Source organism: Chiloscyllium punctatum, chromosome 19 (genome assembly GCF_047496795.1).
Source record: "Chiloscyllium punctatum isolate Juve2018m chromosome 19, sChiPun1.3, whole genome shotgun sequence".
NCBI lineage: Eukaryota > Metazoa > Chordata > Chondrichthyes > Orectolobiformes > Hemiscylliidae > Chiloscyllium > Chiloscyllium punctatum.
The window spans coordinates 72,572,523-72,593,925 of record NC_092757.1 but is presented as its reverse complement, the minus strand read 5'-3'; the positions used below and the strand labels follow the sequence as shown (position 1 = coordinate 72,593,925).

Below are 21,403 nucleotides of genomic sequence, written 5' to 3'. Positions count from 1 at the left end.
TGTTGGAGCAGATGTGAGGGACCGAATGGCCTGCTCCTATTTCTATTTCTTATGATCTTATTCTTGGTCCTCACTCTACACGTGCTGCACGACCAGCTGAGCTCCTCTAACACTTTCTAATTTAAAGCAAAAGTAGTCCATTCAGGCCCATTGAGCCTCTTCCACCATTCGGCCCATTGTGTCTACTCCACCAATTAACGAGACCATGGCCAATCAGTTAATCCTCAACTCCTCTTTTTTTTAGATTGGATTACAGTGTGGAGACAGGCCCTTCAGCCCAACAAGTCCACACCAACCCGCCGAACCGCAACCCACCCATACCCCTAACCTAACACTATGCGCAATTTAGCGTAGCCAATTCACCTGCACATCTTTGAATTGTGGGAGGAAACCAGAGCACCCGGAGGAAACCCACGCAGACACGGGAAGAATGTGCAAACTCCAGACAGTCAGTCACCTGAGGCGGGAATTGAACCCGGGTCTCTGGCGCTGTGAGGCAGCAGTGCTAACCACCGTGCCGCCCACCAGGCCACTTTTCTTTCTTGTTCCTTGATTCCTTTATTGATTAAAAACTGTCTCAGCCTTGAGTAAAGAATTCCACAGGTCCACTACTCTATGAAAGATTAAATTCCTCTTCATCGCTGTCCAAACTGGTCCACTTCTTACTCTGAGTGATTACGTCCTGGTCCTAGACTCTCCAACAATGAAAAACAACTTCACTTAAGAAACTTATATATTTCTAAAGTCGCCTCTCATTCTCCTCAATGACTATTTTTATCTTGCTCGTTATACTTCCTTGTTCAGCAGAGCAGGTCTCTTCTGCAAACAAACACAGTTCCACAGTTGTTTACTTGAGTGTGTATAGGATATTTTGCTTATGTTGATAACTTTAACCACTTTTAAGGCAAAACCAGTAAAACTAGTGAATGACATACACTGATTTGACATGTCTTGTATACTTCAAAATGGAACTTCAGTATGATCAGTATGTTCATTTTCAGGTATTACTAATTTTTAAACTGATCTTTCCCTTTGGTTGGAACATAATTTCACATAATTATGGAACTGTTAGAGCACAAATGGAAACCATTTACCCATTGTGCCTGCATCACCTGTCTGCAGACAAATCATTTCATGTCATTCTCCCCATAACCCACATTTATCTTTTTGACGTAATAGTCTAATTTCTGCTACCAGGCAGTGCATTCCAGTTCTTAGCCTGTCATTGCATATAGAAGATTTTGTACTTGCCATTCTGCTTCTTTTACAAATTACCTTAAATCTGTACCCCCTTGTTCTTGATACTTTGACAAGTGGGAACATTTCTCTATATCTGTCTGTCCAGAATACTCATGATTTTGAATACCTCAATCAAATGTCCTCACAGCTGGAATGATACTCCACCACTGAAGTTAAACTGACTGACCTGAAGTTGCTGACCTTAAACTGACTTGTTTGTTGTGTGAGCATGCAATGGTTTCAATTTTCTAGCCAAATCTAAGGAAGACTGAAAAGCTGTGGGCTGTGCCTTTACAATTTGGATGTTGACTTGCCTCAATATCCTTTGATGCTAAGTGTGTAAGTTAGCTCGCTGAGCTCGATGGTTTGTTTTCAAACGTTTCATCAAAATACTAGGTAACATCGTCAGTGAGTTTCTGGTGAAGTGCTGGTGGTATGTCCTGCCTCTCTATTTATAGGTCTTGGTTTCTTCAGGTGGGTGATGTCATTTCCGGTCCCCTTTTCAAGGCAAGGTAGATCGGGTCAAAATCAATGTGTTTATTGATGGAGTTTTGGTTAGAATAACATGCCTCAAATAATTCTCATGCGTGTCTTTGTTTCACCTGTCCTAGGATGTGTGTGTTGTCCCAGTCAAAGTGGTGACCTTTTTTGTCTCGATGTATAGAAATGAGTGATAGTGGTTCGTGTCTTTTGGTGGCCAGTTGGTCTTCATGTATCCTGGTGTTTCCTGCTAGTTTGTCTGATGTAGTGTTTTTTCCAGTTCTTGCATGGTATCTTGTAAATGATGTTAGTTTGCTGGTGACATCTGTTGGATCCTTTAGGTTCATTAGTTGCTGTTTAAGTGTATTGGTAGGTTTGTGGGCTACCATGATGCCAAGGGGTCTGAGTAGTCTGGAAGTCATTTCTGGTATGTCTTTGATGTAAGGTAATGTGGCTTTGGTCTTTGGTTGCACTGTGTCTGCTTGTTTGGGTTTGTTTCTGAGGAATAGGGTACCCGTTTTTCATGAAAAGATTGTATAAATATTTTTCTTCTGCTCTTTGTAGTACTTGGGTGCTGCAGTGTGATGTCGCTCATTGAAATAATGTCTTGATGCAGCTCTGTTTGTGGGTGTTGCGATGATTGCTTCTGAAGTTAAGTATTTGTTCCGTGTGTGTTTTTCTGTAGATGCTGATTTGAAGCTTTTTATTAACTATAGGTTCAACTGTCACATCTAGGAATGGGAGTCTGTTGTCGTTCTCCTTTTTTTTTGTGAATTTTATGCCTGTCAGGATATTGTTGATGGTGTTGTATGTTTCTTCTAATTTGTTCTGTTTTGTGATGACAAAGGTGTCATCTATGTAGCGGATCCAAAGTTTGGGTTGGATAGATGGCAGGGCAGCTTGTTCAAGTCTCTGCATTATTATTGCTTCCACTATGACCCCTGATATTGATGATCCCTTCTACCTTCCTTTGAGAAAAAAACTAGAAATGACATCACCCACCTTAAGAAACCAAGACCTATAAAGAGAGAGGTGGGACATACTATCAGCGCTTCACCAGAGACTCTCACTAATGATGTTACCTAATATGGTGACGAAACATCTAAAAACAAACCTTAAAGCTCAGCGAGCTAACTTACATACTTATCATCAGTCTGAGCTACAAATCTTCTCAAAAATCGCTAATCCTTTGACTTATTGTCAGAAAAATAAATCAGCAGTGAATCAAACAAAGAAACAGGTTTTGTCCTTAGGATATCAGTGTCACTATTTGTTGCCTATCCTTAGCTGTATTTGAGAAGGAGGATACAGCATGCGGTCGAAGATCAAGAATATAATTTTACGATTAAGTTACTGATTGGAAGCAAATACTCAAGTATAAATAATATTACAACAGACAAATAATATTGCAGTTCTTTTGATAATGAACAGAATATGCACATAATGCAAAATATATTTTCAACACATCAAAGCAAAAGTATAATTTGAGAAAATGAAAGATACAATCAAAATTCTGTAATGTTGAAATTATCCAAACTCTTACGTTAAACATTTAATACATACAATTGCAATTACATTAAAGTTTGTGATTCATTGAGTTCAACTACATGTAATGGAAAAACGATTTTAATTTCATGGGTAGCAGAGAAAAATTCAATTATCGTTTAATGTTTACAGACTAAAAAAAGGCTAAAAAAAACAAATGAAACAATTTTTGCACCTTGTTACTAGGCTGTTTTTGCGGTTTGGTGATCTATAAGTGACTGCAAGCTCGTAAACAGCTGAACACTACATGTCAGGTTCCAGCTGTTCTTTAACAGCTGGCTCCTTGTAAGCATTTGATCCTCCCCCCAGCCGGTGGAGATGCTTGAGTTGGTCTCCAATCCGCGCTAATTGAGCTGATCCTCCAATCCTGTCTTTGGGGCGAATGAGCTGGACCTCCCAGTCAGCTGGTGCCGCTGATGAGCTCATCCTCCCAGTAGCGCAGACGGGGCTGATCCTCCCATCTGTCGGTGGCGCTGTCCTCGGAGTGCGGTGTTTGACGGTTTGGATTCTCTTGCCGCCCGTTTTCTGGGCTGACGTTGAACTGTCAGTCAGTTGGAGCTGGATGAAAGGGAAGATGAGTCTGGGAGGGAAGGTGGCTCCGTTGTTTTGGCGACTTTGTGTTTTTTCCTGTTTCTGGGTGTGCGGCCTCCTGGGGACATCTGACTTGAGCTATGTCACTTGTGGCTCGGTTATAAAATTATTAAACACCCGGCACAATGTGAGGCTGCACTCGCACGACGTGAAGTATGGCTCAGGTAAGGGGGAGGGATCTGTAGGTGGAATGGGGTAAGAAGGGGGTGTAGGGGTCAGGAGGTGGGGGGGGGGATGTGGGTCTGGAGCAGGAAAGTGGGGGAGGCTTCTGTAGGCGGAAACGAGATAGGAGTCAGGATGGGCGAAGGGGTCGGAATTGGGGGGGGGGGGGGAAGGAAAGGTGGCGGGATGGGGGGAGGGGTCTATAGGGGGATGAGTTAGGGGGTTGGGAAGGGGTCTGGAGGGGTTGGGATGGTGGAAGGGGTCTGGAGGGGTTGGGATGGGGGATGGGGGAAGGGGTCTGGAGGGGAACGAGTTGGGGGTTGAGATGGGGAAGGGGTGTGGAGGGGTAAGGGGATGTTAGGGGTCCAGAAGTGGGATGGGGAAAAGTGTTTGCAGGAGGAATGGGGGTTAGGGATTGGGATGGGGCAGGCAGGATAGGCTTTGGGATGGTGAAGGGATCTGTAGGAGGAAGGTGGAATAGGGGTCAGGATGGGGAGAGGGATTGTGGGAGGGATGGTGATCTGGTGCGGTGGGTGTGGTGGTCTGGATGTGGGAGGGGGTATGATGGGCTGGAGGGATTGGGAGGAGGGAGGGATCTGGAGCGAGAAGGGGGAAGGGGTCTGGAGTGGTACAGGGGGAAGGTGCTGGAAAAGGGCTGTGAAGGGGGAGGGGGTGGAAAGGGATGAGGGTGGGAACATGACCTGTAGGAAGTATATTTGATCTACCTTTAGGATCTCTTAAAGATCTCCATTCAGAGGATACGGTAGGTTATTCAGCCCATTGAGTGTTGGCTGAATAGATTATCATTCTGTTCTTCAGTTCTGAGGAACAGTCTTTAGACCCTAAATGTTAACTTTGATTTCTCTTCACAGATGCTGCCAGACCTGCTGAGCTTTTTCAGCAACTTCTGTTTTTCTTTCTGATTTACAGCATTTGTAGTTCTTCAGGTTTTAAATTGATTATCATTACAGTTGGAAGGCAACTTCATCCATTGCTTATCAGTGAAGTTGCTTGTATGCTCCTTGCACCACCTAGAGGTACCTGTGTGCTCTGACACAGCTATTTGTTCAAGAGTCTTTTGCTACTTTTGATTTTGGATTTCCAGTGCTGTTTCAGTTTTCGAACCCCATATTAGTTTTGTGTCCTGAAGAAATTCTGGAACCAATATTAAAGTAATTTCTATGAAATATTTTGTTTCAGGAAGTGGTCAGCAGTCTGTGACTGGAGTGACTGAAGCAGATGACAGTAATAGTTATTGGAGGATACGTGGAAAAAGTGACACTGTGTGCCAACGTGGAAATCCGATAAAATGTGGTGAAACTATTCGTTTGACCCATATAAACACGGGCCGCAATTTGCACAGCCATTACTTTACATCTCCATTATCAGGAAACCAGGTGAGCTGAACAAATTTTTAATCAGTGATTTTTTTTTAATGCCATCTATGCCTTCTGTATTTAACTTTTTAAAAGCCCCTAAATTGACAATGTACTTTCTACGATTCTATTTAAGGAACCTGTAGCTGAAACTTTTATTGAGAAACACAATTAGCGTCAGCAACAGCCCTGCCAAAGCCATCTAAAATTACTTTATGGGTTTAGTTTTGCAATGTTTCAAAATAACTGCATATTTTCACATTTCTGTAACCATAATTGGTTTTACTTGTATTGGCTACATAGACAGCTAATCATCTATTCTTTAATGACTCAGGAATGTTTTTCAAGATTAGGAAGTGCATGTTTCTGTTCCTTACCAGTTTGGATAGAGGTTGAACTGTAAAGCTTGATAGCAAGCAAAATACATGGCATTTAAATTTGCTGCCAGTTATAGTGTTGTTATTTTTCAGCAGCATAAACTTTTGACGTGTAGGTTGATACAATCCATTTGGCTGAGTCCACCTCTATTTTTACTCTTAACAATTCTTTTGGCTTCCCCATAACCTAATTCTAAACTCTGTCTCTCCGTTCTTCCCTCATTGTCTCACTAAGTTTACATTTTCTATAATATTAGCTTTTGCCTCCTTTTATCCTACTAAATTATTGACATGCCCTCCTGGTCCTCATTCTAAATGACATTGTTAAACTTTCCGTCTCATCAGATGCTGTCACTGTGTTTTTATGTCCATTGTCAGCAAAATTCTATTAAAAGGGGAAAAAAAAACTACCCATGCAAATTACCCAACCCATCTTCAAATCCCTTTTTTCTCAAACGTTGTTGCTTCCAAAATCCAGACCCATGCGATACAAATACTATTTTGAATTTATCCCATTTTGTGTGATGCTAGTGCCACATACCATGCTGGGTGGTATAAGAGAGGTCTTGTCTTGTCAGAAATGTACGATCATTGCTCTTATCAATATGGTTATGTATCTTGGATGCATAAATTGCAGCTGGGCCAAAGAGGTTTTTCCTTTTGTCGTCGGAGTCTTGTGCTCATTACAAGTCCAGTCTGGAATTTATATTCTTGGAAATGACCCTTAATGATGAACGTTTTAGTTTCCGGTGCATGTGTCACCATTGGTACTGCTTACAGGTGGTTTTTAACATGACAATGCATTGATTCTTCAGTTAATGGAAAACAGTGGGAGGTTTTCTAGCCCACTTGGCATGCTGCCAGAGTCCATGTTCAGGACTCCTCAGATTATTGCTTCCTAAATGTTTACTACTGTGATGCCACATTTGATCGGCTTGTCCTGTGAGTGGCGTAGGACATAGATGAGGGAGAGGGTGGGTAATGATTGAGAAGTCTGGAACATTGGGTGACAAGTATGTTTAAATGAGAATGTCTATGGCAACTTGTTGCTTGAATACTGTGTAGATCAGCTGTCCCAATTTTAGCAGGTTTCCAAATGTTAGAGAGGAGGACTGGAGGGTTGACCAGGTTGGGTACACTTCTGGCATTTCTGTTGATCACGTTGATGCCAGGTTGGTCTGACCAATTTTATTGTGTTTAGTGCTATTTACTGATTTTTATACAACTGATTCTTGTTATGGACCAGGCCAGAGCCCTCAAAACATTTCAGGAAGACACCCCAGGCCCCAACTTCGCTAGTTGTTTTAAGCAGGTGTAAAATGGATGTTCCAGGAGAAATGCGGCTGGTCAAAGTGCTTCGTTTCAAACAGAACAGAATTTATTTACAAAATTAGTGAATGAATCACAAACAACAGAAAACAGAAGACCAAATAACCTAACCTCTCTGAAAACCCAACAGATCATCCCACCTTTAATGAGGCTGTTCCAAATACTTGCAACAATCCCCATAAACATCCTCTTGGCACAAAAGGTAAAATCAAACACAGGTTCTTACAGGAGAGGAGTCAGAGAGAGTACCAGCCTGGAGCTGCCTTTTTGGGTCCAGTAACGTTTTTTTCCACACTACTGCTAAAAATCAAATCAAACCAAACCAGAGAAAAGCCTAGCTGGGAGAACTGGCCACTCCCCTTTCATTGTACAAGTATTTTTTTAACTTGAAAGCCTTCTGTCTGAGGCAGTCTCTGTTAGATATTATCAAATCGACCCTAAAACCCTTCAATCTCAGACTTTTCAAAGTCTTTGTCAGAAACAACTTCTCTTGGAAAAAAGCCAAGAACAGTGTAACCTCATTAAAGGAGCTGCTTCATCACACTCTGAACTGTCCTCTGAAAAGTCAGTCATGTTGCTATGGTTTGGAGTCCTACATAGGCCAGGCTGGGTAAGGGTGACAGATTCTTCCCAAAACCCCCCCTCCCCAAGAATATTCATCTCAATAGCCTTGTCCAGTCAGACAAAGTGCGTCCCACTTTTACAGTTTTCTTTCCTTGAACAGAGAGAAATTGCTTACATGTACTTTATTTTACCAACTCTGCCTTTAAGATGCAACTTATCACTAAATTTTCCAGTGATATTCCATAATTGCACAGTCTACCTTCCCTAGTGAAGCATTCCAAAGTTCCAGGATCTGATATTATTATTATTATTATTATTATTATTATTATTATTATTATTTCTTGAATGAAGTTGCACACTCAATAAATTTCAAATTGTTATCCCATGCAGAGGTGGTTGTCTCCTGCGACCTTGCCTTAGTGAGGGAGACACTGGTGTAAGGTGTAACGTCGCTGGAGTAGTAATCTTATTGCCAAGGCTGCAAACAAGCAGACTGCTGTGTCCTGGGTTGGTGGCGCTTTTTGTATATTTTTGTGCTTGGGTTACACTCTGGAACCTTTTATTTCCTGCCTTTGTAAAGTCCCAACTCAAGGGTCAGCAGAGTTGGGTAAACAAAAAAAGGAGGGGGTGGGTCAGTGAGAAGAGGAGAACAGAATTAGTTAGCCAGTCATTAATGCATATCTTCCCCATGTCCCATTTCTATTATCATTATGTTGACATTGAGCCTACTAATCTTGAGGTTAATGATGGTCTCAACATGTTGCTGAAGGGCAGACTTAGTGATGCTATTAAGGTTGAGGGAATATAGCTGTATCTGTGGTTTAATGTTTGTATGTCACATGAATGTTATTGCAAATTGGATTGTATCAAAATCAGAGAGTTTATTCTATACCCTTTCATTTGCTACCTTTTGACACTGAAGCTAGTTGGTTCAGTTATAAGTCCTTAAAATTGACTTCTCTTCCGGTTTTCTTGGACTACAGGCTAAGGGATGAGGTAAAGGCCACATTTCCTTAACTGTCACATCTGGCATCACTGTCAAATAATTATGTTTTTCTGTAAGTCAGGAAGAAATCCATTGTGACTTTTTTTTTATTCACTTGAGGGTGTGAGAGACTATTTCTGGACCAGCATTTATTGCACGTCTCGAATTGTCCCACAGATGGTGATGGAGAGGTGCCTTCTTGAATCATTGCAGGCCATGTGCTGGGAAAGAACATATTAGTACACTGCACACAGTGTAATTTTACAGGCGGCTTTTGTATTGGGTAAATATGTCTGCAGTGCTTTCCTTTGGTATCGATGCAACATTTCATAATATGATAGTACAAAAATGAATGTGTATTTAAGTTGGAGTTTATTTCCTCAGCGTTGTAGTCTTGTAGCTTGTTGAGGATTCATGTGAAACTTTCTTAACGTTATTGATACTACATGTACCAATCATCATAGAATGGGGGAATAGAGCTGTATATTTCAATAATTTTGATGGGTCACAATACCTATTTAAAAGATAATTCTAGTTAAAGGTGGGACTAATTTTAATTCCAGAATTAATGACATGCTGCCTGCCATTAGATTTTAGCAATCTTTTGGTAAACAACATAAATTGTGATTTAATAATTTAACTTGGTTCTCTGAATATACACTAAACTTTCAAGAGAGGGCAAAATTTGAGTCATGAAAATGTATTTAATTTTATGAAGCACATTTTAAAGCTTTATAAATTGCAAATGATAGAAGTACTGTTAGTGGGATCAGATTCTTGTTTTAAGTTGACAGTATATTTTGGTGCTGTTATGATCTATTGTTCGATTTAATGTCCAACGTACAAAATGCTTAAAACTGGTTTAGGAGTAACTTGATAAAATTTTCAAGACGTCAAGGGAAATAAATACGGTAACAAGAGAAGAAATTGGTTGGGGAGTCTAGGACTAAGAGCATAACCTAAAACCTAGAGTCAGAGTTTTCAGGGCAGAAACTCGGAAGCACTTTTGCATGTGCATGGTAATTGAAATTTGGATGTCCCTACCACAAGTAACAAGTTCTAGATCAAACATTAGTTTTAAATGTGAGATTGCTGGATTTTTGTTGACCAAAAATATGAAAGGATATGGGGCAAAGCTATGTATAGAGTTGGGCTGGAGATCAGCCCATGATCAGTACAAAAGGCTTGAAGGGCTGCTCCTCCTCTTATGTCTAGAAACTTGCGTTTATGCACTGTATTTGTGTACTTTTGTCTTTGTGCTTTTACCATAATGCAATGTCTCAATGTTATTTAAATACACGTGGTCCAACTCAAGCCAGCTGAAAATACTGTGACGTTTGATGAAAGAAAGTTAAAGGCTGCAACTCACATCGCAGGCAGTATATGGCCAGGGCACTCTTAACTCTGTTTACAAAAATGCTCCTGTGATAAAGATAACAAATTTGCTTTTCAATGCTATAAAAATAGCCTAGTTTAAGAGCATATGCATTGATCAGTGACTCCCCCTCTGAACTGTTTGAAAGTATATAAGAATTTCTTAGGAATTTGATTTTATTTTGGTTCTGTGTACATTTGAATTCCACCTCTTGGAAAACAATGAGTACCTTTTGTTCCTAATGCTATTCTTATATCTCATCTGAGGTTGTTCCACATCACACAGACATTAGAAAGGTACAAGTTTAGTTATGTTGTGGTGATTAGTAGGATGTCTTGAGGTCAGATATGACATGATTAATCTATATGCTGAGGAGGGTGAGTATAATTCATGACTCAGTCTTATTTGTCTCAAGCTTTCCTGGCTCACCGCAGCCCTTTATTTGCCCAATATTTAATTCCTGCTACCAAATGTTACTGTGCCAGAAATAAATACCTAAGACACAAACAAATCTTTTATGTTCTATTATCCAGCCATAATTGTCCATACTCATCATCTGTCTGAAATATTTCAGAATATCACAATGTGTCCTGACAAAATGGCATCTGATGTGATTCAGTTTTAAACTGCTAATCTTGAATAATTAGTAGACCATTGAATGCTTCCAACCGTCTATAATTTATAGTATCTGGAAAGGGCAATTTTCCTTAACTGTCCTTATTTTGTCCAAGAACAGCTAGCTAGTAAGGAGGAATCTTGTCCAACCATGATAAGTGAGGAAGCCCCCGACCCAGTCATTCACAAGTTGGCAACGACCTTAATTGATAGTTTTTGATATCTGGGACATCCACTCCTCCCAGGCTGTGGGGTAGCTGCAGTTCAGTTAGTTTAATAAAGGGTTGCTTGCAATACCAGATAAAGGAACTGAACCAGCTGTTTAGTCATTTCAGTGTTTGCTTAGTAAACGGCAGAGGATGCACTCGCGTAGGATACAGCAAGCGAGGGAGAATGTTCATTTTAATGAGGGCTATCTGACCTAGCCAAGAGATTGGAAGCACCTGCCATCTTTGAAGATCTTGTTTGATTCTGTCGAATAAATGAGCAAAATTGGTTTTAAATAGCTGATCAAAGACTGAAGTAATGAGTATACCCTTAAGTAGAGAAAGCCCTCCTGTGACCATTTAAAGGGAAATCGAGATTTGTCCTCAGGCCCAGGCATTTCCTGGAGACGACCCATGGGCAATTTTCTGATTTCGCAAAGTTGATCTTGTAACCTGAAAAGCCGCCAAATGAATTAATGCATTGTGTCAGATAAAGCACTGAAACTGTTGGGTTTGATAAAAAGACAAGAACGCCGTCTGCATACAATGTAATCTTATGTAACTTTGTCCCCACTTCTGGAGCAAATATATTAGGATCCTACATATTGCCTCTGCCAGTGGTTCAATCATCATATGAAAAGCAATGCTGATAAGGTACAGCCCTACTGACTGCCCCTAAGAATATTGAAATTGCTTGACCGCACACCACTGGTGAGAAACGCGGCCAGTATACAAAAGGGCCATTATTCTAAACCTTTACTCATCTGATGAAGACTTCGCCCAGGCCAAACCGCTTTAAAGTATAAAGGTATGGCGACTCGACCTGGTCAAATATCTTCTGTGTCTAGAGAGGTCACTAATGCCAGTACCGATCTTGATGACATATTTGGATCATATTAAGTAACCTCCTGTCATTATTCAACGATCTGTGACCTCTTATAAAATCTGTCTAATCCTCCTTAATGTTGGAGGGCAGCACAGTTTCTAGTCTTAGTGCAAGAGTCTTAAAGGGATTTTGAAATCAACCTTCAGAAGTGAGATGGGCCTGTAGGAAGTACAGACCTCCACAGTCTGCCCTTATTTAAGCATAAGAGAGATGGTGGGAGGAGGCCACGACTATGTGAATCAGTCAACATACTATGTATTGGTCCTGACGATATATTTAAATTCCTTATAAAGGTCACTGGGAAGTCCATCAGGACCTGGTGCCTTTCCATTCTCAAGCTGCCTCACAGCTCCTGCACCTCTTGCATTGACAGTGCGGCATTAAGGAGAGACTCTTGCTCAAGGGTCATCTCCCGGGAGGTTCAAATTCTTAAAAAAGACTCCATCCTAGCCAGCCCATCCTCTCTCATTTCACACTGGCATCGTTTGGAGTAAAATTTCTGAAATGCTGCATTAATCCTTTTATAATCATGGGTTAAATTTCCAGTAAATTCCCTGATCAAGGTAATGGCTTGGGGAGCACTTCTTTTCCTGTCAAACTGCGCTAAGTACTTGCCCAGCTTATCCCCATGCTCAAACAACCTTTGCTTTGCAAATGTAGGCTCCCTCTTAGTTGTCTGTGTGAGCATGGAGTTCAGTGTGGACTGAAGTGCCGTGATCCTCTGCAGTTTAGCCAACAAAAGCCTACCAAGGTATGTCTTTTCAGCTGCCTTCACACATGTTTGAGCAAGCGTTGCTGCTCACCCTTCTGCCATTTCTTACTGGCAGAATAGGGAATAATTAACTCCCTAGCATAGGCTTTAGCAGTTTCTCAAGGAATGGATGGATTACTGGCCGAGCCTGGGTTAATGTCTTAAAAAGCCCAGCATTCAGTAGAAACTAATTCGGTAAGCTTGCTATCCTTAAGGATGAAAGGATCCAGTCGCCAGTGCCTTGAACCTACCATAGTATCCTTACTCTTGACCATTAGATTCACTGGAGCGTGATCAGAAATAGTGATATTGCCAATTGTACATGACTCCACCGAGCCCAAATGCGCGGCGGGTGTCAATGAGAGATCGATCCTGGTATGGCGTTTGTGTGGATTCGAGAAAAATGTAAAATCCCTGCCAGTAGGTTAAAGGCACCTCCAAACATCTACCAGTCTCACAAATCCCTTAATTGCTTAGGTCGTGAAAAAGATATCAGGAGACCTTTGGACAATCTCTCCACCATAGGGGCTATTAGACATTAAAAAAAATCCCCCCCCCCTCACACACAAATATGCTGAGATGGAAGGCTAACCAGTTTAGGAAGTGCATCTATCAAGCACTTGAGGGGGTGGGCTGGAGGACAATAAGCGTTTAAGATCCCATATTCTTTCCCCATTTATCAAAGCTTTAAGGATTTCAAATCTCCCGTGTGTGTCTTTAATACACACATTAACAACTTCAATGGGAGATTCTTCCTAACAAGTATGGTGACTTCCCTTACTCCTAGTATTGAATGATGAGAAATAAACCTGGTCATACCCACTGTGTTGCAGTTTCAAATGTTCTGCATCATTTAAGTATGTTCCTTGCATTATGGCAACATTGACCCTCTCTCTTTTAAGACTGGAGAATACCTTCTTCCTCTTAACCAGCAAATGACTCCCCTTAATGTTCTAGGTACAACTACTTGAACACATCCTTAGCCATAACCCTCTTTAGCACTATTTAGACTCCAGAGAGAAAGAACACGAACTGCAAATCGACGAGTTTCAATACAAAGTCCACAAAACACAAAAAAACTGCATAAACTAAAACCGCTACAGTCAACGAACTTACAAAACTTATAAAAAAACTACCTACACCAAAAACAGAAAAGCAAAAAAAGACCTAAGGCACTGATTAGAAGAATTTATCCCCCCTTCAAAGGGGGGATACCTACATATCCCAAAACCCTACTAATCTTCCCAACCATCCTCTTAACTCCTACTAGTTAGGGTCGAGCGACAAGCACAGGCAACCCAGGATAAAGTAGTAAAAAAAGGAAAAACAAGATTAGTAATATACATAAGTAACTTTGCTTAGACATTAAAGATAAATACTTTATCCATCCTGAGAATAATTTAATGCAATTTATTACCAACAAAAGGAGACTCCACCAAGTCCTCTCTGAAGACTGATAAACCCAAACAACTGTTATCTATGCCTGTTCAATTGTCCATCTTAAGTCCATATGTCCACAAAGTTTCTTGCTTTCTCTGGCAAGTCAAATACATGTATAGATCCATTATGATTAATCTGAAGCACCACTGCATATCTTAGAGTAATGGATCTGAAGCACGCTCAATCTCTTGATGCCGGCATAGGACTACTTCTTCCAAATCACCACTACTGAAAAATCTTGGCAAAACGTGGCCCTGGAGCCCTCACACACAAATGGTCTTGCATCCTTCCCTTGTGTTCTGGAAGCTTCCATGACTCTGTTTGTCTTTATAATGATGGAACTGTACCACGACAGGGCGAGGGTGCTGATCTGTTCTTGGCCTCTGTGCCACGACCCGGTGGGCGCTCTCGATATTTTTCCTTCCCTTTTCAGCCTCCAAACTAAGGAATTCTGGGAACCACTTCTCAAAGAATTCCACTGGCTGCTCACTTTCCATCCCCTCTGGCATGCCAACAACATTCTTCTGCCCCTTTTCTCAAGGTGATCTACCAGATCTAGCAAACCATGGAACTGTATTTCCAGGGCTTCAATCCGACCCTTGATGAATCAGCCTCTGCTTCCACCCTGTGACCTGGCGTTTGAGCTCATCAGTCCTTTTCCCCAAGTCTTCTGGCTGTTGCTTGTGCTTTTGCAGCATAGCAGAGACCGCAGCCAGCTTTTCCTCTTTTGTTTTTAAGTCGTCTTCCCCAGAACCTCTAGATTTGGCGAACTCCTCAACCAAGACATGGTGAGTAAGCAAGCCCGCTGCCTTGGTGGATTGAGCCTCGACCCCAAGTCCAGGCGAACTTCCTCCTTTCTTTGGCATTCTCCTGCAGCCAGAACAAAGTTAAGTAAAATTTTCAGGTTCTGTAGCTCCTCTACGGTTTTTTTGTTCACAGTAACATGGATGGGTTCTAGCTCTGTTCTGCTGATGTTGTGGTGCAGACCCCAGCAATGCGATCCTCCTCGGTCGACGCCATCTTGGATCTTCCCATTTATCAGCTTTATTTTTGTAAATATATTTATTAGCAATTTTTTTAACTTTACAAACGTAAAATTATTGAAAACAAATCACAAATATCAGTATAATAAAAAAACACAAATTACAATACAACTACTATCTACTAACTGTTAACCTACTCTATAATACAAAGCAAACCCTAACATTGTGCAACGCAACAGCAAAAAAAAAGCAAACAAAACAAAAAAAACCACAAAAAACAGAACAGCTACACTCGGCGCAAGGCTCCCAAACAAAGGAACGGGAGACCATAAGACATAGGAGTGGAAGTAAGGCCATTCGGCCCATCGAGTCCACTCCGCCATTCAATCACGGCTGATGCGCATTTCAGCTCCACTTACCAGCGTTCTCCCCGTAGCCCTTAATTCCTCTAGACAACAAGAATTTATCAATCTCGGCCTTGAAGACATTTAGCGTCCCGGCTTCCACTGCACTCCGTGGCAATGAATTCCACAGGCCCACCACTCTCTGGCTGAAGAAATGTCTCCGCATTTCTGTTCTGAAATGACCCCCTCTAATTCTAAGGCTGTGTCCACGGGTCCTAGTCTCCTCGTCTAACGGAAACAATTTCCTAGCATCCACCTTTTCCAAGCCATGTATTATTTTGTACGTCTCTATTAAGTCTCCCCTTAATCTTCTAAACTCCAATGAATACAATCCCAGTATCCTCAGCCGTTCCTCATATGCTAGACCTGTCATTCCAGGGATCATCCGTGTGAATCTCCGCTGGACACGTTCCAGTGCCAGTATGTCCTTCCTGAGGTGTGGGGACCAAAACTGGACACAGTACTCCAAATGGGGCCTAACCAGAGCTTTATAAAGTCTTAGTAGTTCATCTCTGCTTTTATATTCCAACCCTCTTGAGATAAGTGACAACATTGCATTCGCTTTCTTAATCACGGACTCAACCTGCATGTTTACCTTTAGAGAATCCTCGACTAGCACTCCTAGATCCCTTTGTGCTTTGGCTTTATTAATTTTCTCACCATTTAGAAAGTAGTCCGTGCTTTTATTCTCATTGTATACATACCCGTATTAACTCGGGAGACCCCCTCCAAGGCCCAAAGCTTGACAAATCTAATCATCCTGGTTAAACAAACACCCTGGTTAAGATAACTGATAAATCTATATCCAAATAACTCAAGTAGAGCTGCCATGTCTTAGAAAAAATTGTCTGTTGTGTGGTGCACTATGTTTGTGAAAAAGTCCAAGGGTATGTGCTCCATAATTAATTTCTGCCATCCCAGCAGACCCGGCGGGTACTCAGACACCCAATTGATCAGAATATTCTTCTGTGCACAGTATGCAAGAATATTAAATAGTTTCTTCCCATGCCCGTCTAAAGATGGTAAATTCAGTAGACCGAAGAGGAGAGATATCAGGTCTACTTTGACTTCAGCCCTCAATACCCTCCCTATCTCTCCGCCATAGCGCTCCAATAAACACGGAGCCTGTGGCACGTCCAGAAGCAATGGGTAAGAGTACCTACACTTATTTTACATTTGGGGCACACTGAAGATGCCCCTTTTTTAAACTTCGCCAGACGGTCTGGTGCCAGATGAGCCCTGTGCAGAGCTTTTAACTGTGTAGCACATGTCCTGTTACAGATTGAGATCTTTTGAGCGTTCTCCCATGTTTCAGAAGAGATCTTTACTCCCAGCTCTTGCTCCCAGGCCTCACATAACTGGTTAATATCTTGCCAGGCCCTGCCACCCAGCAGGCGATAGAGGGCACTAACCAAAAGGGTGCTTGTGGAGTGTAGCAACAACCCCTCTGTATCGGGTTATGGGGCTTAGTGAGAAGCGTAGTCGTCTTCTGGATGAAATCCCTAACCTGATAAAAACGGAAAAGGTCTCTGCTGGGCAACCCATATTTGCGGCTCAGTTGCTCAAAAGACATCATAACATCCCTCTCAAACAACTCTCCCAAACTAGAAACTTCTCTTGCTGCCCATAGTTTGAACACCGAGTCCGTCATCCCTGGTCGGAACCTGACATGCCAACTAAAGGTGTAAGTGGCAAAGTCTTGGATAAACGACCCTCACTCTGACGCATCACCCTTCATGCCTTGACTGTACTAATGACAATGGGGTTCCGGCAGTGGTCCATAACTGTCCTCATCTTATCCACTAACAATAGGTTAATAAGAGGGCACTTTGCCTGGGAGGCCTCAATATCCAGCCATATTGAGTTTGGATCGTTACCTACCCAATTGCAGACAAAGGACAGCAGGAAACTCAATTGATACCTTCTGATGTCTGGGAAATCAACTCCTCCCCCTCCTTGAGGCAACTGCAATTTAGTAAGTTTGATGAGGGGCCACCCACGATGCCAGACAAAGGAACCAAATCACCCCATAAGCTTCCGCAGCATTAACCTGGGAAACATTATAGGGAGCATACGCATGGGAAAAAGCAAACGAGGAAGAACATTCATCTTAATGAGAGATGTTTGGCCAAGCCATGAAATTGGAAGAGCCTCCCATCTCTGGAGATCTCGCCTAATATTGTCGAGCAAGTGAGCAAAGTTAGTCCGAAATAACAGATCACACTTGGGGGTAATAAAAATGCCTAGGTACTGGAGCCCTGCCTGTGACCACTTAAAAGGGAACTTAGAGCCACCTTCAACTTCTGGCACATCCTTGGTTTCCCCAAAGGCATAGCCTCCGATTTTGCAAAGTTAATCTTGTATCCTGAAATAGCCTCGAATGAATTGATGCATTGTATCAAATGGAGTATGGTCATCGGGTTCGATTTAAAAACAGAAGGACATCATCTGCGTACAGTGTAATCTTGTGTGCCCTCGGTCCCACTTCCGGAGCGGTTATGTGGATGTTCTGACAAATGGCCTCTGCCAGTGGCTCTATCACCAACGTCAACAACGGTGAGAGGGGGCAGCCTTGCTGACTACCCCTACCAATCATAAAATTCCCAGACTTCACCCCGTTGGTGGTGACCGTGGCCAGAGGGTGGCGATATAAAACCTCCACCCACCTAGCAAAGACTCTATCCAACCCGAACTGTTCTAAGACATAAAAAAGATATGAGGTAAAAACAATGACTGCAGATGTTGGAAATCAGATTCTGGATTGGTAGTGCTGGAAGAGCACAGCAGTTCAGGCAGCATCCAAGGAGCTTCGAAATCGATGTTTCGGGCAAAAGCCCTTCATCAGGAATAAAGGCAGTGAGCCTGAAGCGTGGAGAGATAAGCTAGAGGAGGGTGGGGGTGGGGAGAAAGTAGCATAGAGTACAATGGGTGAGTGAGGGAGGGGATGAAGGTGATAGGTCAGGGAGGAGAGGGTGGAGTGGATAGGTGGAAAAGGAGATAGGCAGGTAGGACAAGTCCGGAGAAGTCACGGGGACAGTGCTGAGCTGGAAGTTTAGAACTAGGGTGAGGTGGGGGAAGGGGAAATGAGGAAGCTGTTGAAGTCCACATTGATGCCCTGGGGTTGAAGTGTTCCGAGTCAGAAGATGAGGCGTTCTTCCTCCAGGCGTCTGGTGGTGAGGGAGCGGTGGTGAAGGAGGCCCAGGACCTCCATATCCTCGGCAGAATTGAAATGTTGGGCCACGGGGCGGTGTGGTTGATTGGTGCGGGTGTCCTGGAGATGTTCCCTAAAGCTAGGAGGCGCCTAGTCTCCCCAATGTAGAGGAGACCGCATGGGGAGCAACGGATACAATAAATGATATTAGTGGATGTGCAGGTAAAACTTTGGATGTTTAGGGCCTTGGATAGAGGTGAGGGAGAAGGTGCGGCCGCAGGTTTTACAGTTCCTGCGATGGCAGGGGAAAGTGCCAGGATGGGAGGGTGGGTTGTAGGGGGGCGTGGACCTGACCAGGTAGTCACGGAGGGAATGGTCTTTGGGGAAGGTGGAAAGGGGTGGGGAGGGAAATATATCCCTGGTGGTGGGGTCTGTTTGGAGGTGGCGGAAATGTCGGAGGATGATTTGGTTGATGCGAAGGTTGGTAGGGTGGAAGGTGAGCACCAGGGGTGTTTCTCTCCATCTAAGGAAATCACCAACTCCTGAATCAATCGTTGCTGACAAACTTGGACCATATTCAGCAACCTTCTAATACTATTAGAGGACCTATGGCCCCTTATAAAGCCTGTCTGGTCCTCCTTAATAATATGGGGCAACACCCTTTCCAATCTCAGTGCCAAGATCTTGGATAGAATCTTGAAGTCTGAATTTAATACAGAGATGGGCCTGAATGAGGCACAATCCTCAGGAACCTTTCCCTTCTTAAGAATTAAGGAAATATTAGCTTCTCTCAAAGATGGTGGTAGGTGATATTGCATATAAGAGTGATTGTACATCTCCAACATCAGCCCTGACAGAATCCCTATAAACTCCTTATAAAACTCACCCGGAAGACCATCAGGACCAGGCGCTTTCCCACTCTGAAGTTGCCTAGCTGCCTCCTCTATTTCCTGAACTGTCAAGGGGGCATTAAGGAGAGAGGCCTGTTCCAAGGTTACCCCTGGGAGGTCCGGGTTCTTAAAAAGGGTCTCCATTTTAGCACTCCTGTCTTCGCGACCTTCAGACCGATACAATTCAGAGTAAAAGCTCCGAAAAGCCTCATTAACCTTTTTAGCATCGCATGTAAGGACTCCGGCGCTGTCTCTGATTGCAGTAATGGATTGGGGAGCACCCTTTTTCCTAGTCAGGTACGCTAAATACTTCCTTGGCCTATCTCCATATTCGAACAGCTTCTGTCGAGCAAAAGCAACTTCTTTCTTTGCGTTTTGTGTCAGTATTGAATTCAAGGCAGCCGAAGGGCCGTGATCCACTGTAGCTTAGTCACCGAAGGCCGCGCAAAATGTGCTGCCTCCCCAGCTTTCGACCGCGTCTCTAGAAGACACTGCTGTTCCTCCTTCTGTCGTTTCCAGCTAGCCGAATAGGAAATAGCTAATCCCCTCGCAGAGGCCTTAGCAGTCTCCCATAGCATGGACGAAATACTAGCCGTGTCTGAGTTGATAGTCAAGAATTCCTGAAACTCCTTCAAAAAGTATTCTACAAATTTGGAATCCTTAAGGAGAAAAGAGTCCAAACGCCAGTACCACAAACCTAACCCTTCACCCTTGGCTTTAACCTCCAAATATACTGCCGCGTGATCAGAGATAGCTATATTCCCAATTTTACAACTCCTAATCGAATCCAGAAGGACCGAGGGAGCCAGAAAGAGGTTAATCCTCATGTGACATTTATGTGGGTTTGGAAAAAAAGGTGAAGTCCCTGCTGGTAGGGTGAAGACATCTCCAAATATTCACCAGCCCCAACTCCTCGCATAAGTCAACCACCTGCTTGGCCCGCGAAGAAATAGTTGGGGGCCCACAATGCACCTTGTCCTCTGTCAGATTCAAAAGACAATTAAAATCCCCCCCATAATAATGTGCCGTGTTCCAAAAGCACTCAACTTAGAGAAAGCACTCATCAAAAATTTGAAGGGATGCGCCGGAGGACAGTAGACGTTTAAAATGCCATATTCCTCCCCATGTATCAGGGCTTTAAGTATCGCAAACTGTCCCTGCTCATCTTTCACCTGCTCTAATGATGTGAATGGAAGATCTTTCTGGATAAATATCACCACTCCCCTACTTTTAGTAGTAAAGGATGAAAAGAATACCTGGTCTTAACCCCCCTGTTGTAATTTCAGGTGTTCCCCATCATCAAGGTGGGTTTCCTCTAACAAAGCGATATCAACCCTTTCCCTCTAGAAAGCACTTTTTTCCTTTTAACAGGCGAATGACTTCCCTTAATGTTCCAGGTGCACCATTTAATAAGACACTTAGCCATATCGCCTTTCAGACACCCTTGAACCCCTCGGAGGGAGAACCCTGCTTACAAAGCGCCTAGCATAAGTCAATAAAGACTCATAGAATCGAAAAACTATATATACAAAAACTATCATAACTATAAACAACAAAGAAAACCAACTATATAACCTTGAATGGAAAACTCTTCCCCCTGCCCATAGGGGGCACTCACCCCACCCATCCCCTCCTTCACAGCTCCTTCAAACCTGACCTGTGCCCCAGCCTTAGGCCAGAAAAAACAAGGAGATGATCCTTAAATCAACAGAAAAAAAGACAAAATCAGGATGAGCACTCCATCCATCCCTGGCTTCATGACACCCCTACTTGTGACTAAAAGAGAAGCAGAACAAAAAACAAAAAGGAGAGAGACAACAAAGAACATCCACAAAATTTCCCATCAGAACATCCAGTTATTAAAAAAAAGGAACAACTTATTCCAAAGTCTTTGCTCCCCTTTCCAAAAAGGAAATTATTAGGGAGAAAGAAAGGAATAAAAAAAGAAGGGAAAACATGGGGAAAAATAGAAAAGAGAACAAACATTAACCATATTCTGCAGGCCAATCCGTCTATTTTAAAGTGTTCACAAAGTTTTTAGCCTTATCCGCCAA

At 42.7% G+C, this 21,403-nt stretch overlaps 1 protein-coding gene across 1 annotated transcript in view; it reads left to right on the top strand.

Annotated features, from left to right (window-relative positions):
• Positions 1-3,789: 3,789 nt before the first annotated feature.
• The window catches only part of LOC140491465 (stromal cell-derived factor 2-like), a 30,033-nt gene continuing 12,419 nt past the window's right edge, over positions 3,790-21,403 (top strand). Inside the window, exons 1-2 of the mRNA XM_072589655.1 lie at positions 3,790-4,019; positions 5,218-5,414. Of these exons, the coding sequence (XP_072445756.1) occupies positions 3,827-4,019; positions 5,218-5,414 (390 nt within the window). The 5' untranslated portion in view covers positions 3,790-3,826. The remainder of the gene's footprint in view (positions 4,020-5,217; positions 5,415-21,403) is intronic.